This window comes from Vanellus vanellus, assembly GCF_965231255.1.
Source record: "Vanellus vanellus genome assembly, contig: HAP1_SCAFFOLD_703, whole genome shotgun sequence".
Classification (NCBI taxonomy): Eukaryota; Metazoa; Chordata; class Aves; order Charadriiformes; family Charadriidae; genus Vanellus; species Vanellus vanellus.
Genome location: NW_028128933.1, coordinates 69,737 through 95,770, shown reverse-complemented (window position 1 = coordinate 95,770; position 26,034 = coordinate 69,737). Strand labels below are relative to the sequence as shown.

Below are 26,034 nucleotides of genomic sequence, written 5' to 3'. Positions count from 1 at the left end.
GGGTGGACATGCCACAGCCCCCCCCCCCCCCCCGGGCGATGCCGCAGCCCCTTTACGAGAGGGACGGGGGTCTCTCCGCAGAGGGGGGGTCCGGCCGTGAGCCCTCGCTGGAGCTCCTGTCCCGTGCTCAGCTCCACACCGCCCTCCCCACCCCAGGTGAGTGCTGGGGGGGGGGTCCCGCACCCCCAACCCCCTCCCAAACCCGGTGGCACCCCCCTGGCGCTGGCCTTGTCCCTAAGCGTCCCCTCGTGTTGGGACATTTCAGCTGTGTGTCTGTCCGTCCGTCCCCTCCCCGGGGCTCTCCTGCATCCACGGTGGTCCCGGCTGTGCCCGGGGGGGGGGTCGTGGCATCTCCCCACTGGCTCCGGGGGGGGGGGGGGGTGGATTTGGGTGGTGGCACGTGGGGACAGGGATGAGTGCGGAGAGGTGGCTGTGGTCTGGCATGGGGGGGGGGTGGGGTGGTTAAGTGGGGCACGGTGTGACAACGTGGGGGTGTGCACCCCCTTGCACAAGTGACCCCCCCCCCCTGCGGTGTCGCCGTTACCCTCAGGACCCCCCCTCCATCGCACCCCCATGGGGACAGTGCCAGCTGCCACGGCACTGACCTGGGGGCTCTTCGGGTTTTTTTCGGGTGTCCCCTTGGGCACCAAAGGGTTAAGCAACGCCCCCCCCCGCCCCCCCCCCCTCCATCCCATTCCCTTTGGCCTGGGGCCACCGAGTGGTGGCCCCCCCGGGCAGGGTGGTGGCCCCGGCCCCTCGCCAGCCCAAAGCCACTTCTGAGCCCCTAAATGCAGGTTTGGCCACCACTGGGCTGGCTCCTGCCCCGGCCCCTCCCGGGGCTATTTTTAACACCCCCCCCCAGTGTTTCCACCCCCCCCATTGCACCCAACACCCACTGGTGTGGTTTTGTGTCCGTCCGTCCCCCCCTCAAAGTGGGGGGCTGTCAGGTCTGGGGGCTGCAGGGGCACCACCATGCTCCCCTCCCCCCCCCCCCATCTGGCCCCCCCCGGGGTGAATGGGGGTGGTGAGGGGGGGCTGGGGGTTCCCCCTGCCCCACGGCCCCTCTGGCGTGGAGAGGTGGGGCTGGCACTGACTGGGGGGCTGCTTGGCACTGGGGCACTGGTACATATTGGGGAGGCTGCTTAGTGTGTGTGGGGTGTTATGGCATTGGGGGGTCTGGTTGATACTGGGGAAGGGGGTTGGCACTGGGGGGGCACTGGTTGATACTGGGGAACAGGGACTGGCACTGGGGGGGCTGTTTTTGTACGGGGGGCTGGCACTGGGGGGTCTGGATGGTACTGGGAAGGGGGAATGGCACTGGGGGGGCTGTTTTTGTACGGGGGATTGGCACTGGGGTGTCTGGTTGGTACTGGGGAAGGGGGACTGGCACTGGGGGGGCTGTTTTTGTACGGGGGGCTGGCATTGGGGGGGTCTGGATGGTACTGGGAAGGGGGAATGGCACTGGGGGGTCTGGTTGATACTGGGGAAAGGGGGCTGGCACTGGGGGGGCACTGGGTGGTACTGGGAAGGGGGAGTGGCACTGGGGTCTGGTTGATACTGGGGAAGGGGGTTGGCACTGGGGGGGCTGGTTGATACTGGGGAACAGGGACTGGCACTGGGGGGGCTGGTTTTGTACGGGGGGCTGGCACTGGGGGGTCTGGATGGTACTGGGATGGGGGAATGGCACTGGGGGGACTGGTTTTGTACAGGGGGCTGGCACTGGGGGGGCTGGTTGTTACTGGAGAACAGGGACTGGCACTGGGGGGGCTGTTTTTGTACGGGGGGCTGGCACTGGGGGGTCTGGATGGTACTGGGATGGGGGAATGGCACTGGGGGGACTGGTTTTGTATGGGGGGCTGGCACTGGGGGGGTCTGGATGGTACTGGGAAGGGGGAATGGCACTGGGGGGTCTGATTGATACTGGGGAAGGGGGAATGGCACTGAGGGGGGCTGGTTGATACTGGGGAACAGGGACTGGCACTGGGGGGGCTGATTTTGTACGGGGGGCTGGCACTGGGGGGGTCTGGTTGGTATTGGGAAGGGGGAATGGCACTGGGGAGTCTGGTTGGTACTGGGGAAGGGGGGCTGGCACTGGTGGGGCACTGGTTGGTACTGGGGAAGGGGGTCTGGCACTGGGGGGGCTGTTTTTTGTACGGGGGGCTGGCACTGGGGGGGGAGGGGGGCTGGTTGGTACTGGGGAGCACAGTGTGGTAGTGTGGAAGGGGGACCGGCAGGTTTTGTGGGGCTGGCTGTGCCCGGGGGGGGGGGGGGGTGTCAGTGCCCGAGCTCCGCGGCACGGTGACGTCCGTGGGTCCGTCCGGGCACACGTCAGTCCCCGACGTGCAGCCGCGTGTGCGGGGGGGGGCGGGAAGGGGGGGCCGGGGCACATTAGCATGCAATGCGTGCCCCCCCCCCGCCCCCGCCTTCCTGTTTGCGTGGGGATGGCCCTCCCCCCGCTGTACCCCTCCATCCTGGAGGGGGGGGGGGGGGGCAAGGAGCCCTCATGCCTGGCTTCCCTCCCCGTGTCCTTTGCTGGGGGGGGGCAAAGTGTGATCCCCCCCCCCCCTTTTCTTTGTGTTATGCCCTGGGTTGGGGCTTTTTTTTGGGGGGGGGGGGAGCTCGATCCTGGTGTCGTTCCCCCCCCCAGTTGTTGCATGTTGCAGATGGGGGGGGGGGGGGGGCTCGGCTTGGGGTGACACCCCCCCCCCCCTTTGTTTTTTGCGTGGGGAGGGAAACTGAAGCCTGGGGCTGATCCGGGGTGCGTGGAGCTGGTGGGAGACCCCGGGGGGTCCTGATGGGAGGGGCTGATCCCTGACACTCCCCCCCCCCCCCCCCCCCCCCCCCAGCCTTGTAGCCCCCTAAATGCCCCCCATCACTGGGAATGCCCAGTTTGTCCCCTGAGCGTGCCCCAGCTGCCCCCCATCACCAGGACAGCCCCCCAACTGCCCCCTAACTGCCCCCCCCATCATGGGTCAGCCCCCAAACTACCCCCTAAACATGTCCCAGATTCCCCTCATCCCTGGGATGCTCCGGACCCCCCCCAAGCCCCCACCCCCCAGCTCGAGGCCACCCCCAAGCTGCCTCCTGAGTATGCCCAGCCCCCCCATCCTTGGGACACCCCCAAACTCCTCCCAGCCCCCCCATCCCTGGGTCACCCCTAAACTTCTCCCAGCCCCCCCATCCCTGGGTCACCCCCAAACTCCTCCCAGCCCCCCCATCCCTGGGTCACCCCCAAAGTGCTCCCAGCCCTCCCCATCCTGCGACACCCCCAGACTGTCGCCCCCCCCCGAGCCTGCCCGTGCCCGCAGGGGCGGAGGGGCCGGCGGAGGCGCACGGGGCGCCGGAGGCGTGCGGGGAGCGCCGGGGGCCGGGGCTGGACGCGGCGGCGCGGGAGCGGCAGCTGCAGCGGGAGCTGTTGGCCCTCAAGCAGCAGCAGCAGCTCCAGAAGCAGCTGCTCTTCGCCGAGTTCCAGAAGCAGCACGAGCACCTCACCCGCCAGCACGAGGTCCAGCTCCAGAAGCACCTCAAGGTGGGCTGGGGGCGACGGAGCTGGGAGGAGGGGGGCGGCCCATCACCGATCTGGGGTGATGGAGCCATGAGGTATCACCGGTCTGGGGTGATGGAGCCGTGGGGCATCACTGATCTGGGGTGCTGGAGCAGCCGGGCAGAGGTTGGGGGTGATGGAGCCAATGAGGTATCACCGGTCTGGGGTGCTGGAGCCACTGGGAGGGTACTGGGGGTGATGGAGCCGTGGGGCATTCCACGTCCAGGGTGATGGTGCTATTGTGGGGAGATTGGGAGTGATGGAGCTGTGGGGCATTGGCGTGGTCTTGGTGGAGCCATCAGGCATGACCTGTCTGGGGTGCTGGAGCAGCTGGGCAGAGGGTGGGGGTGATGGAGCCATGAGGTTTCATCTGTCTGGGGTTGATGGAGCTATTTGGGATGTATTGGGGGTGGTGGAGCTGGGGGGGGGGGCATCACCTGTCTGGGGTGAAAGAGTCGTTGGTGGGAGGTCGGGGGTGATGGAGATGTGGGGTATCACCTGTCTGTGGCGATGGAGCTATTGGGGATGTATTGGGGGTGATGGAGCGGGGGGGGCATTGCCTGTCTGGGGTGATAGAGCTGTTGGGTGGAGATTGAGAGTGACGGAGATGTGGGGTATCACTTGTCTGGGGTGATGGAGCCATGGGGCATCCCGTGTCCAGGGTGACGGTGCTATTGAGGGGAGATTAGGGGTGACGGAGCTGTGGGGCATTGCTTGGTCTTGGGGTGGTGGAGCTGTGGGAAGGGATTGGGGGTGATGGAGCCATGGGCATGACCTGTCCAGGTGTGCTGGAGCCATTGGGAGGGGTACTGGGGGTGATGGAGCCATGGGGCATCCCATGTCCAGGGTGATGGTGCTATTGAGGGGAGATTGGGGGTGATGGAGCTGTGGGGCATTGGTTGGTCTTGGGGTGATGGAGTCATGAGGTATCACTTGTCTGTGGTGATGGAGCTACTGGGGACATATTGGGGGGTGATGGAGCCAGAGGGGGCACATCACTTGTCTGGGGTGATAGAGCGGTTGGGTGGAGATTGGGAGATGTGAGGTGTCACCTGTCTGCGGTGACGGAGCCGGAGGGCATCACTTAGCCACAGTGGTGGAGAGAGATTGGGGGTGCTGCAGCCATCGGGCATTGCATGTCTTGAGGCTACGGAGGTGTGGGGAGGGATTGAGGGTGATGGAGCCACGGGGCATCCCATGTCCAGGGTGATGGAGCTGCATGTCATCACATATTTGGGTAGCAGAGCCACGAGACATCACTGTTCTGGGGTGATGGAGCTATTGGGGACAGATTGGGGGTGATGGAGCTGTGGGGCATCACCTACCTGGGGTGATGGAGCCGCAGGCGGGATTTGGGGTGATGAAGCCATGGGCCATGATCTGTCTAAGGTGATGGAGCTGGAGTGCATCACCTTGGCACAGTGATGGAGCCTTTTGGGAGAGATTGGGGGTGATGGAGCCATGGAGCATCACCTCTGGGGTGATGGGGCTGTTGGAGGGAGGTTGAGGGTGATGGAGGCATGGGGCATCACCTCTGGGGTGATGGAGGCATGGGGCATCACCTCTGTGGGGTGATGGGGCCGTTGGAGGGAGGTTGGCGGTGATGGAGCTATGGAACATCATGTCTCTGGAATGATGATGGAGCCATTGGGGGGACTTGAGGGTGATGGAGCCATGGAACATCACCACTGGGGGGGATGTTGAGGGTGATGGAGCCATGGAACATCACCTCTGGGGTGATGGAGCCATTGGGGGTGTGGGGGTGATGGAGCCACGGAGCATCGTGTTCCTTGGGGTGCTGCTCCATGGAGGGGGGTGAGAGATGGGGGGGTGGCCTGGCCATCCCCGAGCGTGTCGTGTGTCCCCCCCGGGCCGTGCCCCCGCAGCAGCAGCAGGAAGCGTTGGCCGCCCGCCGGCAGCAGGAGCTGGAGCAGCAGCGGCAGCGGGAGCGGCAGGAGGCCCTGGAGCAGCAGCAGCGCCTGGAGCAGCTCCATGCCCTGCGCACCAAGGACAAGAGCCGTGAGAGTGAGCCGGGGGGGACACACACACACATGACAACACCGGGGGGGGGGGGTGTGTGTGACACACACACCCCCCGGATGGGAGCCGGCAGTGGAGATGGGGGGGCAACAGGGAGCGCGGGGGCTGGGGTGATGTGGATGGGGGTGTCCCAGTGGGGCTGGGGGGTGTGTGTGTGTGTATATGTTGTGTGTCCCCCCATCTGACCTGTGTGTGTCCCCCCCCCCGCAGGTGCCATCGCCAGCACGGAGGTGAAGCTGAAGCTGCAGGAGTTCCTGCTCAGCAAGACGAAAGAGCCTGGCGGCGCCCCCCCCAACCATTCCCTCCCCCAGCACCCCAAATGTTGGTAGGTCACCCCCAAACCCAGACTATACCCCCCCCCCCCAAAACCGGGGGGGTGGATAGGACGGACGCGGGGGGGGGGACGACGACGGTGACCCAGACGTCCCAGTGGGGTCTCTGCCTCCCTCGCCCCCCCCCCTCCTCCTCCTCCTCCTCCTCCTCCTCCACCCCCCCCCCCCCCCATTCCAGGGCTCACCACACCTCGTTGGACCAGAGTTCCCCCCCCCAGACGGGCAGCCCGGGGACCCCCCCGTCCTACAAACTCCCCCCTTCTCGGCACCTACGACGGCCGGGATGATTTCCCGCTCCGTAAAACCGGTGGGTTGCCGGAACGCCGGCGGGAGGCGGTCGTGGAGGGAGGGGGGGGGGGGGGCGGAGTGGGGGGGGGGGCGGGGGTAACCGGGAGCCGTACCGGGGCTAACGTCGCTTCCCGGGTACCCCCTACCCCCCTCCCTCTCCCCCCGACTCCCTCCTCCCTCCCTCCCTCCCCCCCCCACCCCCCCCCCCCATCACCACCGCCACCACCGCCGCCACCTGCAGCCTCCGAACCCAACCTGAAAGTGCGCTCGCGGTTAAAACAGAAGGTGGCGGAGCGGAGGAGCAGTCCGCTGCTGCGGCGGAAGGACGGCACCGTCATCAGCGCCTTCAAGAAACGCGCCATCGAGGTCACGGGTGAGCCGCCGCGCCGCCGGGGCCTCCCCCGCCTCAGTTTCCCTCCCCCTCCCCCTCCCCCTCCCCCTCCCCCTCCCCCTCCTGGTTTCTTTCCTCCGCCCCTTCCCAGAGCGCAGGGGAAAGGCACGCGCGCGCTTGCGTCACGCGTGCGCCTGCGCGCCGCCCGGTCGCCTGCGCGGCGGTGCCCGCGCGCCGCCCGTGCGCATGCGCGGCACGTGTGATCGCGCAGAGGAAGGAGTGCCCGTGCGCGCGTCCTCGGCGCGCATGCGTCTCTGCGCGCGCGGGGGGGGGGGGGGGCACGCGTGTGCTTGTGCACAGCCGTGCTTGTGCAACACGTGGGCGCCTGTGGTTGTGTTACGGGTGTGCCTGTGCACATACACGTTGTGCAGCGTGTGCATGCGTGCTCGCGCACATACCTGCTTGTGCAACGCGTGTGCGCATGGGCTTGTGCACACCTGGGCTTGTGCACACTCATGCTTGTGCGCACATGGTCTTGCGCGCACATGCAACGGGTGTGCAGGCCTGGGCTTGTGCGCATACATGCCTGGACAATGGGAGTGCACACACGTACTTCTGTTGCACAAGCATGTATGCACGCGTGTGCACACCGGGGCTTGTGCATATACATGTGTGTGCAATGGGAGTGCACATGTGTTGCATAAGCGTGTATGCATACGTGTGCACGCCTGGGGTTGTGCACATACATAACCTGTGCAATGGGAGTGCACGCAGGTACTCGTTGCACAAGCATGTATGCACACTTGTGTGCATAGATGTGTGTGCAACAGGAGTACATGCATGTACTTGTGTTGCACAAGCACATATCCATATGTGTTCGCACTGGGGCTTGTGCATAGACCTGTGTGTGCAATGGGAGTGCACACGGGTTACATAAGTGTGTATTCACACATGTGCACGCCTGGAGTTGTGCACATACATACCTGTGCAACGGGAGCGCACGCAGGTACTTGTGTTGCACAAGCACGAGTCCACACCAGGGTTTGTACACATACATGTGTGTGCAACAGGAGTACATGCATGTACTTGTGTTGCACAAGCACATATGCACACATGTGCATACCAGGGCTTGCGCATATACATATGTGTGCATCAGGAATGCACACATGTACTTGTGTTGCACAAGTGTGCATGCCTGGAGTTGTGCACATACATACCCGTGCAACAGGAGTGCACGCAGGTACTTGTGTTGCACAAGCACGTGTGCACCCTTGTGCGCATAGATGTGTGTGCAACGGGAGTACACACGTGTACTTGTGTTACACAAACGTGTGCACGCACGCGCACACTGGCTCTTGTGCGCAGCCGTACCTGTGCAACAGGAGTGCACGCACACGCTTGTGCACGTACGTTCTGGTGCAACATGCACGCGCCTGCGCGGTGGCGCCCCGGCAGGGGCCGCCAGGAGTGAGGGGGGGGGTGGGGGGTGTCGGAGGGGGTGTGCCCCCCCCCGCCTCCCCCCCCCCCGCCGTGACGCGCCCCCCCGTGCCCCCCCCCCGCAGTGTCCGCGGTGTGCAGCAGTGCCCCCGGCTCCGGGCCCAGCTCCCCCAACGGCCCCCACGGCGCCGCCGCCGAGAACGGCTTCACCGGCTCCGTCCCCAACATCCACGCCGAGGTAGGAGCCGCCCCCCCGGGCACCGCCGCCGCACACGCGTGTGTACCCGTCTGCCGTGAGCGGGCGCTGCCTGCACACGCGTGTGTACCCGTGTGCTGTGAGCGGGCGCTGCCTGCACACCTGTGCAGGTGTGCGACGTCGGCGTGCTCAGGTGTGCCGTGAGTGTGTGTGGTGTGCACACGTGTGTGTATGTGTGTGCTGTGAGTGTGCGCAGCGTGTGTGCGGTGTGTGCAGGGTGCACATGTGTACAGGTATGTGACGTCGGCGTGCTCAGGTGTGCCGTGAACGTGCTCGGCATGCACACGCGTGTGTACGTGTGTGCTGTCAGCGTGCTCAGCATGTGTGCAGGTGTGTGCTGTGTGTGCAGCATACACGTGTGCGTGTATGTGGTGTGAGCACACTCGGCATGCACATACGTGTGCAGGTGTGTGCCTTCAGTGTTCAGGGTGCGCACATGTGTGCAGGTGTGCGGTGTCAGTGTTTTCAGGGTGCACACGTGTGCAGTTGTGTGGTATAAGCATGCTCAGGTGCACACGTGTGTGTGATGTGAACATGCTGGGGGTGCACACGTGTGTGCAGTTGTGTAGTGCTTGGGCTGCACATGTGTGTGCAGGTGTGTTGTGAACATGCTTATGGTGCACACGTGTGTGCAGATGTGTAGTGTGAGTGTGCTCGGGGTGCACAGGTGTGTGTGGGTGTGTGATGTGAACATGCTGGGGGTGCACATGTGTGTGTGGTGCGAGTGTGTTGGGGGTGCACACGTGTGTGTGGTGTGAACACGCTGGAGGTGCACATGTGTGTATGGGTGTGTAGTGCTTGGGGTGCACACGTGTGTGTGGGTGTGTGATGTGAACACACTGGGGGTGCACAAGTGTGTGTGGTGTGAGTGCGTTGGGGGTGCGCACACGTGTGCAGTGTGAATGCACTGGGGGTGCACACGTGTGTGTGTGATGTGAACACGCTGGGGGTGCACACGTGTGTGTGGTGTGAGTGTGTTGTGGCTGCACACATGTGTGCGGTGTGAATGCACTGGGGGTGCACACGTGTGTGTGTGATGTGAACACGCTGGGGGTGCACACATGTGTGTGGTGTGAGTGTGTTGGGGGCGCACACGTGTGTGCGGTGTGAATGCACTGGGCGTGCACATGTGTGTGTGTGATGTGAACACGCTGGGGGTGCACATGTGTGTGCGGTGTGAGTGTGTTGGGGGCGCACACGTGTGTGTGATGTGAACACGCCGGGGGTGCACACGTGTGTGCGGTGTGAGCGTGTTGGGGGTGCACACGCGTGTGTGGTGTGAGCATGCCGGGGGTGCACACGTGTGTGTGGTGTGAGCGTGTTGGGGGTGCACACATGTGTGTGGTGTGAACACGCCGGGGGTGCACACGCGTGTGCGGGGTGAGCGTGCTGGTGGCGCACACGCGTGTGCGGTGTGAGCGTGCCGGCGGTGCCCCCGCGTGCTGCCGCCGCCGGGGGGTCGTGCGTGTCGGTGGCGCGTGCCGCCGGCGCTGACGGGGCGCGGGTGGCGTGTCCCCCCGCAGCAGCTCCTGCCCCGGCCCCGCGCCCTGCCGCCGGACGGCGCCCACCAGCTCAGCCTCTACACCTCCCCCTCCCTGCCCAACATCTCCCTGGGGCTGCCCGCCGCCGCCGCCGCCAACTCCCACCTCACCGTGAGTGGGGCCGGGGCCGCCGCGGGGGCTGGGCCCGGGGACACCGTGCCCCGGGGTGGGGTGGCACGGGGAGCTGGGACCCCATGGTGGGGTGACATGGGGAGCTGGGAGCCCTATAGGGTTGACCTGGTGGCCCTGCGGCACGTATGGGGGCTACTTGGGACCCCACAGGGGGTGGCACAAGGACCTGCTGTCCTATGGGGGTGGCCTGGGGACCTGGGACCCTCTGGTGGGGTGGCACGGGGAGCTGGGAGCCCTATAGGGTTGACCTGGTGGCCCTGCGGCACGTATGGGGGCACGGGGACATGGGACCCTATGGGGCTATTTGGGACCCCACAGGGGGTGGCACAAGGACCTGGTGTCCCATGTGGGTGGCCTGGGGACCTGGGACCCTCTGGTGGGGTGGCACGGGGAGCTGGGACCCCATGGTGGGGAGACATGGGGACCTGGGAGCCCTATAGGGTTGACCTGGTGGCCCTGCAGCACGTATGGGGGCACGGGGACATGGGACCCTATGGGGGCACGGGGACATGGGACCCTATAGGGGCTCTTTGGGACCCCACAGGGGGTGGCACAAGGACCTGCTGTCCTATGGGGGTGGCCTGGGGACCTGGGACCCTCTGGTGGGGTGGCACGGGGAGCTGGGAGCCCTATAGGGTTGACCTGGTGGCCCTGCGGCACGTATGGGGGCACGGGGACATGGGACCCTGTGGGGGCACGGGGACATGGGACCCTATGGGGGCTACTTTGGACCCCACAGGGGGTGGCACAAGGACCTGATGTCCCATGGGGGTGGCCTGGGGACCCTGCGCCCCATGGGGTGGCACAGGGAGCTGGGACCCCATGGTGGGGTGACATGGGGAGCTGGGAGCCCTATAGGGTTGACCTGGTGGCCCTACGGCACATATGGGGGCACGGGGACATGGGACCCTATAGGGGCTCTTTGGGACCCTACAGGGGGTGGCATAAGGACCTGGTGTCCCCTAGGGGTGGCCTGGGGACCCTGCGCCCCATATGGTGGCACGGGGACATGGAAGCCCAAGGGGTCGGTATGGGGACCCTGTGCCCCGTGGGGTGACATGGGGACCTGGGAGCCCTATAGGGTTGACCTGGTGGCCCTGCAGCACGTATGGGGGCACGGGGACATGGGAACCCTATAGGGGCTCTTTGGGACCCTACAGGGGGTGGCACAAGGACCTGGTGTCCCATGGGGGTGGCCTGGGGACCTGGGACCCTCTGGTGGGGTGGCATGGGGACCTGGGAGCCCTATAGGGTTGACCTGGTGACCCTGCGCCCCATATGGTGGCACGGGGACATGGGACCCTATAGGGTCTATTTGGGACCGCACAGGGGGTGGCACAAGGACTTGGTGTCCCCTAGGGGTGGCTTGCTGACCCTGTGCCCCATATGGTGGCACAGGGACATGAAAGCCCAAGGGGTCGGTATGGGGACCCTGCGCCCCATGGGGTGACATGGGGACCTGGGACCCTGCGCCCCGTATGGTGGCACGGGGACCTGGGACCCTATAGAGTCTATTTGGGACCCCACAGGGGGTGGCCCAAGGACCTGCTGTCCCATGGGGGTGGCCTGGGCACGTGTCACCTTGCAGGTGTGGTTTGGGGACCCTGTGCCCGGGGGGTGGCACCCGGACCCCCCCCATCCCCCAGGGCTGCGTTTGTGCCTCAGTTTCCCCACGGGAGAGAAGCTGAAGCTCACGGGGGGGGGGGGGGGGGGGGGGGAGGACTGGCAGCGCCCCAGTCTCCCCAGTTTGGGGTGCTCCCAGGCTGGGAGGGGGGTGGGGGGCACCTCGAGGGGTGACGATGACGGGGGACATCCCTGTGCCCTCCCGCCTGGCTGGGGGGGGGTGGGGGGGGGGTGCCATCCTCTCTGTCCCCGCAGGCGTCCCCCAAGCTGTCCCCGCAGGCGGAGGCCGAGCGGCCGGCGGTGGCCACCCTGCGCCCGGGCGCTGCCCTCACCGGCAAATTCCTCAGCACCTCCTCCATCCCGGGCTGTCTGCTGGGGGTGGCGCTGGAAGGGGACCCCCCCGCCGGCCCCGCGTCCCTGCTGCAGCACGTCCTGCTGCTGGAGCAAGCGCGTCAGCAGAGCACCCTCATCGCCGGTCAGTCCCCTCCTCTGCCTCAGTTTCCCCTATTCGCACCACCCCACCCCCCCCAGTCCCCAACTAGATTTTTTTTTTTTTTTTTTTTTTTTGGGGGGGGAGGAGGGGGTTGAAATCCGGGGATGGGGGGTTTTGGGGCGCTCCACTGATGGCGGCGCGGTTCCCGCAGTGCCGCTGCACGGGCAGTCGCCGCTGGTGACGGGGGAGCGCGGGGGGAGCGTGCGGACGGTGAGCAAGCTGCCGCGGCACCGGCCCCTGAGCCGCACGCAGTCGTCCCCGCTGCCCCAGAGCCCCCAGGCTCTGCCCCACGGCGCCCTGCCCCACGGCGCCCTGCCCCACGGCGCCCTCCAGCATCACTTCCTCGACAAGCAGCAGGTCCAGCTGGGAAAGGTGGGGCAGGGGCTGCCGTGGGGCTGGGAGAGGGAACGGTGTAGGGTATGGGGCTGGCATGGGTTGGAAATGGGGTGGGCGTGGGGCAGAGGGTGGTGTGGGGTGGGTATAGGGTGTGGGGTGGATATAGGGTATGGCTGTATGTGGGGCGGTGATGGGGTGGATATAGGATGGGTGTAGGGTCTGGGCTATTTGTGGGGTAGATAAGGCTATAGGGCATAGGATGGGTATAAGGTATGGGCTATATGGGGGCTGGGTATGGGGTGGCTATAGGGCATGGGATGCATATAGGGCATGGGGTGGGTATAGGGTAGCCAGGGGAATGGGTATAGGGTTTGGGATGTGTGTGAGGTGGGTATGGGGTGGCTGTAGGAATGGGTATAGGATTTAGGGTGTATGTGGGGTGGCTATGGGGTGGCTATAGGGCATGGGAATGGGTATAGGGCACGGGCTGTGTGGAGCGTGGGTACGGGGTGGCTATAGGGTATGGGATGGGCGCGAGGTGCGTGTGGGGTGGCTATGGAGAGGGCATGGGGAGGATATGGGGTGTCTGTAGGGCACGGGGGGCTGTAGGGCAGAGGGTGGCCATGGTGGCCGTGGGTGGCCATGGTGGCCACGGGTCAGTTTGGCCCCCCACCCCCCAGCTGCTCCCCAAGGCGGGGGAGCTGACGCGGCAGCCCCCCACCCACCCCGAGGAGACGGAGGAGGAGCTGACGGAGCAGCAGTCGCCCCCCCCGGGTGACGGGGTCCCCCCCGGCCCCCCCCTCACCCTCACCTCCCCGGATGCCGGCGACCCCCCGGAGCGGCTGCAGGACCCCGAAGTGCCCCAGGAGGAACCGGGTGACAGCGGGGACGAGACCGAGGGCCCCGGGGTCCCCGATGTCACCGAGTTGGGGGTCACGTACAAGCAGGTGAGACCTCGGGGGGGGGAGGGGAGGGGGGGGCAAATCTCACCAGCTCCCTGAATGTCCCCCTCCTCTAAACTCTTATACAAGCATCCTCTTTGCACGAGCATCCCTCGCACGGGCATCCCTCGCACGGGCATCCCTCGCACGAGCATCCCTCGCACGAGCATCCCTTGCATGGGCATCTCTCACACGGGCATCCCCTTTGCACGGGCATCCCCTTTGCACGGGCATCCTTCGCACGGGCATCCCTTGCACAGGCATCTCCATTGCATGGGCACCCCTTGCACGAGCATCCTCTTTGCACAGACATCCCTTGCACAGGCATCCCCTTTGCACAGGCATCCCTCACATGAGCATCCCTTGCACAGCCATCCCTTGCATAGGCATCCCTTGCACGAGCATCCTTTGCACAGCCATCCCTTGCACAGGCATCCCTTGCATGAGCATCCCCTTTGTACGGGCATCCCCGTTGCACGGGCATCCCTTGCACGAGCATCCTCTTTGCACGAGCATCCTCTTTGCACAGGCATCCCTTGCACAGGCATCCGTGTTGCACAAGCATCCCCGTTGCACGGGCATCCCTTGCACAGACATCCCTCGCACGAGCATCCCCTTTGCACAGGCATCCCTCGCACGGGCATCCCCTGCACTAGCATCCCTTGCACAGGCATCCCCTTTGCACGAGCATCCCTTCATGAGCATCCCTCGCACGAGCATCCCCTGCCTGGTCCCTGGCCAGCCGTGCCCCCCCCTTTTCCCCGGCTACCTGTTCCCCCCCCCCCCCGCACACTGCCGCAGCGATGACTCGAAGGGACCGGTGACTCATCCCCCCCCCCCCCCCCTCCCCTCCGGCCTCCCGGCACCGCCACCCCCGCACCGCAGCCCCCCCCCCGGCCCCCGCCATGACTCATCCCCCCCCCCCTCCGCGCTCCCCAACTCGGACGTGGCCACCCCCTCCCCACCCGGGACACACACACACACACACACACACACGGACTGGGGCTGATGGGGGGGGGGGGGGGGGTCGGACCTCCCCCTCCTCTCTTTTTTTCCAGGTGTTCCCCGAAACGCCGCTGCAGCTGTACCCCGCGCCCCCCCTGGGCATCCTGGCGCTCCCCCACCCCGCTCTCGCCCGCACCCAGTCGTCCCCCGCCAGCGCCGGCGTGAAGCCCCCCGCGCCCGACGGGCCCCCCAAGCACCTCTTCACCACGGGTACGGGGTTGGGGGGGGGACACGATGACACACATGGCCGGGGGGGCACCTCACTCAGTGGGCACCCACGTCCCACGGCGGGGGGGGTGTCTCCGACCCCACACCCCAGCCCTCGGGAGACCCCCTGCGTCCCCCCCCCGGGGCGCGACGTCCCTTGGGGCGCCCGGAGGTGGCCCTGGGGTGCCCCATCCCGTGGTGGGGGCGGGGGGACCTCGGGGTGCCCAGGGGTGCTCCCCAAAGGGTCCCGTCCCTTGGTGTGGCCACATCCCATGAGGTGCCCCATCCCTTAGGGTGCCCATGGGTGCTCCTGTCCCGTTGGATCCTCCTGTCCCCATGGGTGCCCCATCCCTTGGTGGGGTCAGGGGTGCTCCTGTCTCTCAGGGTGCTCCCCAGGATGTCCCATCTCTTGGTCTGCCCGCTGTCCCATGAGGTGCCCCAACCCTTAAGGTGCCCAATGGTGCTCCTGTCCCGTTGGATCCTCCTGTCCCCATGGGTGCCCCATCCCTTGGTGGGGTTAGGGGTGCCACTGTCCTCATGAGCGCCCCATCCCTTGGTGTCCCCTGGGGTGCTCCTGTCCCTCGGGGTGCCCAGGGGTGCTCCCCAAAGGGTCCCATCCCTTGGTGTGGCCACGTCCCATGAGGTGCCCCATCCCTTAGGGTGCCCGTGGGTGCTCCTGTCCTGTTGCATCCTCCTGTCCCCATGGGTGCCCCATCCCTTGGTGTCCCCTGGGGTGCCCCTGTCCTGTGGGGTCCCTCTTGTCCCGTGGGGTCCCCTGTTCTTCAGGGTGACATGGGGTGCTCCTATGCCATGGGATCTCCCGTCCCATGGGGTGTCCCATCCCTCGGGGTGCCCAGGAGCGCCCATGTCCCACAGGGTCCCTCTCTCCCATAGGGTTTCCCATCCCTCGGGGATCCCTGTGTCCCACGGGGTGCCCCGTCCCTTAGGGTGCCTGGGGTCACTCCTGTTCCCTGTGATCCCCCTGTCCCCTGGGGTTCCTAACCCCTTGTGGTGCCTAGGGGTCCCCCTATCCCATGGGATCCCCCTGTCCCCTGGGGTTCCCAATCCCTCGGGGTGCCCAGGGGTCCCCCTATCCCATGGGATCCCCCTGTCCCCTGGGGTTCCCAATCCCTCGGGGTGCCCAGGGGTCCCCCTATCCCACGGGATCCCCCTGTCCCCTGGGGTTCCTAACCCCTTGTGGTGCCCAGGGGTCCCCCTATCCCATGGGATCCCCCTGTCCCCTGGGGTTCCTAACCCCTTGTGGTGCCTAGGGGTCCCCCTATCCCATGGGATCCCCCTGTCCCCTGGGGTTCCCAATCCCTCGGGGTGCCCAGGGGTCCCCCTATCCCATGGGATCCCCCTGTCCCCTGGGGTTCCCAATCCCTCGGGGTGCCCAGGGGTCCCCCTATCCCACGGGATCCCCCTGTCCCCTGGGGTTCCTAACCCCTTGGGGTGCCCAGGGATCCCTATATCCCATGGGATCCCCCTGTCCCCTGGGGTTCCTAATCCCTCGGGGTGCCCAGGGGTCCCCATATCCCATTGGATCCCCCTATCCCATGGGGTGTCCCATCCCTCGGGGTGCCCAGGAGCGCCCACGTCCCACAGGGTCCCTCTCTCCCATAGGATTTCCCATCCCTCGGGGTGCCTGGGGGTTCTCCCTGTCCCATGGGATCCCCATGTCCCGGGGGGAGGGTGGGGGGGGTGTGTGTGTGTGTGGGGGGGGTCCCGGTCGCAGGCGTGACGCTGTGGCGTGCCGGCGCAGGGGTGGTGTACGACACGTTCATGCTGAAGCACCAGTGCACCTGCGGGAACACCAACATCCACCCCGAGCACGCCGGCCGCATCCAGAGCATCTGGTCCCGTCTGCAGGAGACCGGTCTCCTCGGCAAGTGCGAGGTGAGGTCTCCCCCCCCACCCCCCCAACCCCCCCCCCAAAAACCTCCCCGGGGCTGGAGGGGGGGGAGGAGAGGGGGTGTCCCCTCCTCACTTTGGCAGGGTTTTTTTTTTTTGGGGGGAGGGGGGGATTTGGGGGGGGCTCACCCCAGCATCGTCACCCGTCCCCAGCGCATCCGGGGCAGGAAAGCGACGCTGGAGGAGATCCAGACGGTGCACTCGGAGCATCACACGCTGCTCTACGGCACCAGTCCCCTCAACCGCCAAAAGCTGGACAGCAAGAAGCTGCTGGGTAGGTGCCGGGGGGGGCACCCAGACGCACGTGTCCCCTTTTGGAATTTGGAGGCGGGTGGGGGGGGGGTGACACCATTCCTGCCACCCCCTCCTCCCGCCTTGTCACGCCGCTCTCTGCCTTCCCCCCCCCCCCCCAACCCCCCCACCTTCCAGGTCCCATCAGCCAGAAGATGTACGCGGTGCTGCCGTGCGGGGGCATCGGGGTGAGTAGGTGGGGAGGGTGTCCCTGGGCCGGTTTGTCCCCGCTGATGTGTCCCCGCCTGTCCTCATCGTCCCGTCCCCCCCTGTGTCCCCCCCGTCCCCCCCCGACTCTGCCGCAGGTGGACAGTGACACGGTGTGGAACGAGATGCACTCATCCAGCGCCGTGCGCATGGCGGTGGGCTGCCTGGTGGAGTTGGCCTTCAAGGTGGCCGCCGGGGAGATCAAGGTGAGCACCGCCCGCCCGCCTCGCACGAGGGGCCGCCGGGCCGGGCACGCTCGTGTGCACGCGCTCGTGTCTGCACGCATGCGCCGCCCCCACCCCCACCCCGCGCGCCCTTCGCCTAGGGGTGCCGCGAGCTCGGGTGCGCACGCCGCTTTCTTGCACGCTCGGCCGGGGGTGTGATGATCCACACGCACGCTTGTGTGTGTGTGCGCACTCCTCCTGCACACTTACTGGATGCGTGGTGGCCCCTGTGCAAGCTGATGTCTGCACGCTGCTTTCTTGCACACTTAGCTGGGTGTGCAGTGGTCCTCACGCACGCTTGTGTGTGTGTGTGCACCCCTAGTGCACACTTACTGGATGTGCGATGGCCCCTGTGCAAGCTCATGTGCGCACGCCGCTTTCTTGCACGCTCACCTGGGGTGTGACAATCCTCACGCACACTTGCATATGTGCTCCTTATGCACACTTACTGGATGTGCGATGGCCCCTGTGCAAGCTGACGTGCGCACGTCACTTTCTTGCACACTTACCCAGGGGTGTGACAATCCTCACGCACACTTGCGTGTGCACTCCTTACGCACACTTACCTGGATGCGTGATGGCTCCGTGCAAGCTGATGTCTGCACACTGCTTTCTTGCACACTTAGCTGGGTGTGCAGTGGTCCTCACGCACGCTTGTGTGTGTGTGCACCCCTCGTGCACACTTACTGGATGTGCGATGGCCCCTGTGCAAGCTGACGTGTGCATGCCGCTTTCTTGCACACTTACCCAGGGGTGTGACGATCCTTACACACGCTTGCATGTGTGCTCCTTACACACACTTACTGGATGCGTGATGGCCCCGTGCAAGCTGATGTCTGCATGCTGCTTTCTTGCACGCTTAGCTGTGTGTGCAGTGGTCCTCATGCATGCTTGTGTGTGTGCACCCCTCGTGCACACTTACTGGATGCGCGATGGCCCCCGTGCAAGCTGACGTGTGCATGCCGCTTTCTTGCACACTTAACTGGGGGTGTGATGGTCCTCACGCACGCTTGCGTGTGTGTGCACACTCCCGCACACTTACCTGGATGCGTGCTGGCCCCCGTGCAAGCTTGTGTGTGTGCACCACTCTTGTGCGCTCTCACCTGGGTATGCGGTGGTCCTCAAGCGTGCTGGCACGTGTGCCCTGACCTCGTGCACGCTCACCTGGGTGTGCGTGGTGGCCCTTGTGCATGCTTGCACGTGTGCAGTGTCCTCCTGAGTGCTTACCTGGGTGTGGGATGCCCCCGTGCAAGCTTGCACGTGTGTGCACCACTCTTGTGCACGCTTGTCTGTGTGTGATGACCCCCAGGCACGCTTTCTTGCACACCTACCTGGGGCCGTGATGATCCTCACGCACGCCTGCGTGTGTGCCCGCTCCTCGCGCACACTTACCTGGGTGCGTGCTGGCCCCCGTGCAAGCGTGTGCGTGTGCACGCCCCTCTCGTGCGCTCTCACCTGGGGCTGCGATGGTCCTCACGCGTGCCCTGACCCTGTGCACGCTCACCTGGCTGATCCTCACGCACGCTTGCGTGTGTGCGCGCGCGCTCCTGGTGCACACTTACCTGGGCGTGCGCGGGGGCACCGCCGCGCGCTTGCGTGTGCGCGCACCCTACTCGTGCGCGCTCGCGGGAGCGTGCGGGGCAGCCCTTTGCGCCCCCTCCTGTGGGTGCCGCTGCCTTGCACGCTCGCCCCGGCTGCGCGTGCGACACACGTGCCACGCGTGTCCCTCCCTGTCCCCGCAGAACGGCTTCGCCGTCATCCGCCCTCCGGGACACCACGCGGAGGAGTCCACCGCCATGTGAGTGTGGGGCTGAGCCGGTGGGACCCCTGCCCGGGGTGGGGGACACTGCTAGTGACACGGGGGGGGGAGACGGGACGACACGGCGGTGACATGGTGACACCCTGGCGCTCACCCTGACCCCTCTCCCCAGGGGCTTCTGCTTTTTCAACTCGGTGGCCATCTCGGCCAAACTGCTGCAGCAGAAGCTCAGCGTGGGCAGGATCCTCATCGTGGACTGGGTAAGGTGTCCCCCTCCCCAACCTGGGGATGGGGAGGGGGGTGGTGATGGGGAGGGGGGGGGGGGTCCCCTGACACCGCTGGCGCCCCGGTAGGACATCCACCACGGGAACGGGACCCAACAAGCCTTCTACAGCGACCCCGACGTCCTCTACATCTCCCTACACCGCTACGACGATGGCAACTTCTTCCCGGGCAGTGGGGCGCCCGAGGAGGTACTGGGGGGGGGGTTGGGGGGGGGAACGGGGTGGGGGATGGGGGGTGGGGGTGTCACCCCGTGTCCCGTCCCGTCCGTCCCCCCCCCCCCCCAAGCCCGGCGGCAGCGGTGGGGGTCACCCGTGGCTGTGCCCAGGTCGGCAGCGGGATGGGAGTGGGCTACAACATCAACATCGCCTGGACCGGGGGCGTCGACCCCCCCATCGGGGACGTGGAGTATCTCACCGCCTTCAGGTGGGGGTCCTGGAGGGGGGGGGGGTGTCCCCCCCATGTCCTTGGGAGGAGGAGGGGGGGGTGTTGTCCCCGTGTCCCGGAGGGGGTCTTTGCAACCCTGGGGGTGGTCCCCATGCCCTTGAGAGGGGAATTTCTGGGGGGGGGGTCCCTGCACCCCTGGGATGTCCCTGTTCCCTGGGGGGGTCCCTGTACCTTTGGGGGTGTCCCTGTGGCCAGGGGGGGTCCCTACATGCTGGGGAGGGTTTCCACATCTGGGGGGGTCCCTGTACCTTTGGGGGTGTCCCTGTTCCCTGGGGGGGTCCCTGTACTCTTTGGGGGTGTCCCTGTTCCCTGGGGGGGTGTCTCTGTACCTTTGGGGGTGTCCCTGTGGCCAGGGGGGGTCCCTACATGCTGGGGAGGGTTTCCACATCTGGGGGGTGTCCTTGTGTCCTGGGGGGGTGTCCCTGTGTCCCGGGGGGGGGTCCCTACATGCTGGGGAGGGTTTCCACATCCTGGGGGGGTCCCTGTTCTCTGGGGGGGGGTCCCTGTACCTTTGGGGGGGTCCCTGTGTCCTGGGGGGGTCCCTACATGCTGGGGAGGGTCTCCACATCCTGGGGGTGTCCCTGTGTCCTGGGGGGGTCCCTGTACCTTTGGGGGTATCCCTGTGTCCTGGGGGGGGTCCCTGTACCTTTGGGGGTGTCCCTGTGGCTGGGGGGCGGTCTCTGTACCTTTGGGGGTGTCCCTGTTCCCTGGGGGGGTCCCTGTACCTTTGGGGGGGTCCCTGTGTCCCGGGGGGGGGGGTCCCTACATGCTGGGGATGGCATCCACATCTTGGGGGGGGTCCCTGTGTCCTGGGGGGGTCCCTGTACCTTTGGGGGGGTCCCTGTGGCCGGGGGGGGAGTCCCTACACACTGGGGAGGGTCTCCACATCTGGGGGGTGTCCCTGTGTCCTGGGGGGGTCCCTGTACCCTTGGATGTGTCCCTGTGTCCTGCGGGAGGTGGGGGGGTCCCTGCAAGCTGGGGAGGGTCCCTGTGCCCTTGAGGGGGTCCCTACACCCTGGGGGGGATCCCTGTGTCCTGTGGGGGGGTCCCCCCACATTCTGGGGTGGGTCCCTGCGCCCTGGGGGGAGTGTCCCTGCACCCTGGGGGGGTGTCCCTGACTCTTGGGGGGGGGTCCCCATGTCTTTGAGGGGGTCCCTGTGCCTCAGCAGTACATCCCTACACCATGGGGGGGGGGGGGTCCCCGTGTCCTGGGAGGGGGTCTCTACACCCTGGGGTGGTCCCAGTCTCCTGGGGGGGGTCCTTGCACCCCGGGGAGGGTCCCTTCACCCTTGGGGGGGGGTCCCTTTGTTCTGAGTCCTTGAAGGGGGGTCCCCATGTCCTGGAAAGGGATCTGTGCACCCTGGGGAGGGTCTCTGCATCCTTGGGGGGGGTGGGAGATCCCCGTGCCCCTGGGGGGGCTCCCCATGCCCGGCCCTGACCCTCTGCCCCCCAGGACCGTGGTGATGCCCATCGCCAACGAGTTCTCCCCGGAGGTGGTGCTGGTCTCGGCCGGCTTCGACGCCGTCGAGGGTCACCTCTCCCCCCTCGGTGGCTACTCCGTCACTGCCAAATGTGAGTTGGGGTCCGGGGGTGTCCCCGGGGCGGGGCGCCCATCCGAGCTGCTTGTCACCCCCACCTTGCTGTCGTCGTCGTTTTCCCCCCCCCCTCCAGGTTTCGGCCACTTGACGAAGCAGCTGATGATGTTGGCGGGGGGGCGGGTGGTGCTGGCGCTGGAGGGGGGACACGACCTGACGGCCATCTGCGACGCCTCGGAGGCCTGCGTCTCCGCTCTGCTCGGCCTGGAGGTACGGGGGTCACCCGTAGGGACACCCCCCACCCCCCCCGGGCATCCCCCTTCCCACCCCCCCCCATGTATGGAGGTGCACACCCTGTGCCTCAGTTTCCCCTGGGTTGAGTAGAGGGGCTCTGGTCCCGTCCCTGCACCCTCCTTGGGGGGAGGGGGGGGGAAATTGGGGTGCTGGTGACAGGTTTGGGGTCTTGATGGTGTGTGGTGTCCCCCCCACCCCCCTTAGCTGGAGCCCCTGGATCCGTCCCTCCTGCAGCAGAAGCCCAACGTGAACGCGGTGGCCACCCTGGAGAAGGTCATCGAGATCCAGAGTGAGACGTTGGGGCTGGCATCGGGGGGGGGACACGACACACACGTGAGGACCCTCCTGGGGTCCCTGGGGCTGTCCCTGCCACCGGAGGACACGGGCGGGTCCCCAAAGCTGATTGTGTCATTGGGGGGAGCACAGAGGGGTCGCCAGGGCTGTCCTCGTCATCGGAGGGGATCCCACTGGGTCTGTCCCTGCCATGGGTGGGACTGGGGGGTTGTCCTTGCGTTTCGGGGGGGCCTGGAGGGGTCTCCAGTGCTGTCACTGGGATCCTGGGGGGGTCCCCGGGGTTGTCCCTGCCTTGGGGGGGACCCGGAGGTGTCCCTAGGGCTGTCCCTGCCATGGGGGTCCCGGGGGTTCCCTGGGGTGTCCCTGCCATGGGGGGTCACCAGAGCTGTCCCCTCCATGGGGGTCCCAGAAGGTCCCCCTGGGTTGTCCCCACCATGGGGGTCCTGGGGGTTCCCTGGGGCTGTCCCTGCCATGGGGGGTCCCATGGATGTCCCCGGGTTGTCCCTACCATGGGGGTCCCCAGGGCTGTCCCCTCTATGGGGGTCCCAGGGGAGGTACCCAGGGCTGTCCCAGCTGTGGCTGACACAGGGGGTCCTTTGGATTGTCCTTGCCGTGGGGGTCCTATGGGTCCGGTTGTCCCTGCCATGGGGGGTCCCGGGAGCCCCCCCGGTGGAGTCCGTGCGCGGGGGCCGTGCCCAGCCCTGCCCGTGCCCGCAGGCAAGCACTGGGGCTCGGTGAAGCGCTTCGCGGCGGCGGTGGGCTGCTCCTTGCTGGAGGCGCAGAAGGGGGAGGCGGAGGAGGCCGAGACGGTGACAGCCATGGCCCTGCTCTCCGTGGGCGCCGAGCAGGGGAACGCCGACCCCCAGCCCAGGTACGGCCCCCCCCCGGGAGCCCCCGGCTGTGCACGGAGCCACACGTGTCCTCTGGGGTGACGCGTGTCCCCTGGGCTGTGCGCGGAGCCATGCGTGTCCTCAGGGGTGTGCATGTCCCTCGGGGGAGCTACACGTGTCCCTCGGGGCCGATACGTGTCCCCTGGGTGTGTGCATGGGGCCATATGTGTCCTCAGGGGCATACATGTCCCTGGGGGGTGTGCACAGAGCCACGCGTGTCCTGGGGGTGCTGTATGTCCCTGGGGGTGTCCATGGAGCCACGCATGTCCTCGGGGAGGATGCGTGTCCCCTGGGCTCTGCATGGAGCTGTGCGTGTCCTCGGGGTGATGTGTGTCGCTGGTGGTGTCCATGGGGCCATGTGTGTCCTCGGGGAGGTTGCATGTCTCCTGGGCTCTGCATGGAGCCATGTGTGTCCTCAGGGTGATGCGTGTCCCTGGGGGTGTCCATGGAGCCATGTGTGTTCTCCAGGGTGATGCGTGTCCCCTGGGCTCTGCATGGAGCCATGCGTGTCCTCGGGGTGATGTGTGTTGCTGGTGGTGTCCATGGGGCCATGTGTGTCCTCAGGGTGATGCGTGTCCCTGGAGGTGTCCATGGAGCCATGTGTGTCCTTGGGGTGATGTGTGTCCCCAGGGGTGTGCACGGAGCCATGCGTGTCCTTGAGTGGAGCATGTGTGTCCCTGGTGGTGTCCATGGAGCCATGTGTGTCCTCAGGGTGATGTGTGTCCCTGGGGGTGTCCATGGAGCCACGCGTGTCCTCGGGGTGATGCGTGTCTCCTGGGCTCTGCATGGAGCCACACGTCCTCGGGTGGGCTGATGGACACATGTCCTCAGGGAAGGGGGGGGTGGATGTGTGTCCCCCCCCGGGCTCTACCCGGAGCCGTGCGTGTCCTCCGGCTGATGCGCGTCCCCGTGGCTCTGCGTGGAGCCACGTGTCCTCGGGTGGGCTGACGGACACGTGTGTCCCCAAATTGGCGTGTCCCACCCCGAGGATGACGGGGAACCAGGAGGGATGACGATGTCGTGGCGTTGCGGGGGGGGGGGGGGAGGCTGGAGGCAGCCGTGCCCGGTGCCGAGCTCCCGGCATGGCTGCCTCAGTTTCCCCAGCCGGGGCTGGGTTTCCCCTCCCCCCCCCCCCCACCCCCGGTCCCCGCCGCAGGGTCCGGTCCCGCTCACGTCCCCGCTCTGCCCCTGGCCAGGCCGGCGGAGGAGCCGATGGAGGCCGAGCCCGCGCTGTGACCCACCGTCGAGATTGATTTTTTTTTTTTTTTTTTCCGAAAAAGAAAGAAACACCGAGAAGAAAAAAAAAAAAAAAACAAAAAAAAACAACACACACATACACAAAAATCACATTAAAAAGGAAAAAAAAAAAAAAAACACACTTAAAAAAAAAAAAAGACAAAAAAAAACCACCCCGAAGCGGAAGAAACCGGGAGGAAAAAACAGAAAAAAGAGGAAAATATTTTCTTTTTCTATTAAAAAGAGGAGAAAAACACACAAAAAAAAAGAAATATTCCCCCCGCCCGTCCTGTTGGACCCCAGCTCCACGCGGTGTTTGCGGTCGTGTCTCTTGTGAAGCATCGGTTCCACCAGCACCCCCCGCTCCTCCCGCCCCTCCGTCTGTCCCTCCGTCCGTCCGTTGGGTTTTCCCGTCGCTGCTCCGGGTCCCCCCCCCCCGCCCCCGCTGCGGCTCCTCTCTTTTTTTTTCTTTTTTTTTTTTTTTTTTTGAGGGGGTTTTCCTTGTTTTCTCCCTTTTTTTTTTTTTCTTTTTCCCACTCGTTCCCTCTCCGGCTCCGGTGTTCGTCCCCCCCCTGGGGGGAGGCGATGGGAAATATTTCGTGCCTTTAATTAACGCTCTTTTTTTTTTTTTTTTTTTTTTTAATGCCTTAATTTCCCTGTGGTTTTTTGCGTTTTCTCAATTTTCTTCTTTATTTTTTTTCCCTTTGGCGTCCCCATTTCGGAGGGGGACACGAGAGGCAGGGGACGAGCCCCGTCCCCGTCCCTTTGCCACCCTGGGTCGATGGGTGACGGATCCCGGCGCCTTCGTTGGGATAAAGCTTTGTCCGTTCCTAAAAGAGAGGAGGGGAAAAAAAAAAAAAAAAAGGACAAAAAAAGGAAAAAAACCCACTTCATTTTCCTGTTATTTCACCAGCTGGAGGGGACTTGGAGCGATTTTAGCTTTAAAAGAGAGAGAAAAAAATAACAAACCCACACAAAACAAAGGTATATAATTTTATTACAGATGTATTATTTAATAGTATTTTTTTAATGGGTGGCACCGGCCGTGGGTCCCGGGGCGGAGGGGGAGGACGGGGACAGCGCTTTGTGTTTTAAGTTATTGCGGGGAGGAGGGGGGGGGGGGTTGTGAGTGGCTTTGGGGGTGGAGGGGTGTCCCCAAATGGGGTGGCGGAGGTGGGGATGAGCGTGTGTCCCCTGTCACCTCGGGGATGGGGGGGACACCCCGCTTTGGGGCGATGGGTGGGGAGGAGGAAGGGGGGGTGTCACCGAGTCCTGCAGGGACACTGGGGGACAACCCCTTGGCCCCAAGCTGGGAGGGGGGGAGAGGGGGGGCTCTGTTGGGTGGCGGTGGCAGCCTGGGTCCCTCTCCATCCCTCCCCTTCCATGGGGGGGGGTGTCACAGCCCCCCATATTCCCCCCCCCTCATCCCAGGAGGGAGAAAACACCTCGCGTAGAAACCAACCACCTCCCGGGGGGGGAGTGTGTGTGGGGTGAGGGGTGCTGCCCCCCAGCAGCGAGGCCATCTTGCTTTGGGCTGGTGTCCCCCCCACCCCTGCCCCTCGTGTCCCCCCCCATGTCCCCCCCCCCCCCCAGCCCTGCCTCGGTTTCTTTTCTGTCCGTCGACGCCCGCTCGCGCGCTCTCGATATGGTTTTCAGTTGAGTATTTTGTAAGATGTTACCGATGTTCGTCCTTGTATAAATAAAACTGTTTCTGGCAATACCCGGCGGCGCCCCGCTGCGTTTGGGGGGGGGCCCTGAGGGAGCTACTGGGGGGTGCCAACACCTCTGTGTCCCCTTTCCCCGTCCTCGGAGTGGGACGGATGTCCCCAGGGCTTCATGGTTGCCCTGTGTGCCTCAGTTTCCCCCTTCCCCATACATCTGGTGCAATAATGGGGTGCGGAGCTGGACCAGTCCGACTGTGGGGGCTCCATTCCCCCCCAGCGGGGGCTCTGCCCTGGGGGTCCCCAGCCCTGCTCATGCCCCCCCTTTTTGAAGGACTCGGGGCCACCAGGTCGGTAACGGTGCCTTTATTTGGTTAGAACCCTCCGGCCACCGCAGCGCAGTGGGGATCCCGGTGGGGGGTGGGGGGGCTGATCCCTTCCCTTTCCTGTCCCAGAGGGGGAAACTGAACTGGGAGAACTGGGGCAGCTGGAAAAGG

General features: G+C 65.6%; 1 protein-coding gene across 1 annotated transcript; it reads left to right on the top strand.

Annotated features, from left to right (window-relative positions):
* Window positions 1–38: 38 nt before the first annotated feature.
* Window positions 39–25,596, top strand: HDAC5 (histone deacetylase 5; the record flags this gene model as incomplete). Its single annotated transcript, XM_082499788.1, is given in 26 exon segments — window positions 39–156; window positions 3,309–3,529; window positions 5,431–5,569; window positions 5,795–5,909; window positions 6,095–6,170; window positions 6,172–6,223; window positions 6,446–6,577; window positions 8,098–8,210; window positions 9,752–9,880; window positions 11,780–11,999; window positions 12,169–12,389; window positions 13,034–13,300; window positions 14,353–14,509; window positions 16,269–16,402; window positions 16,571–16,691; window positions 16,847–16,896; window positions 17,014–17,121; window positions 18,882–18,937; window positions 19,071–19,158; window positions 19,252–19,371; window positions 19,509–19,606; window positions 21,081–21,199; window positions 21,299–21,432; window positions 21,661–21,745; window positions 22,468–22,621; window positions 23,837–25,596. Coding segments are annotated over 26 exon segments (3,267 nt in total). The 3' UTR covers window positions 23,877–25,596.
* Between the last annotated feature and the right edge of the window lie 438 nt (window positions 25,597–26,034).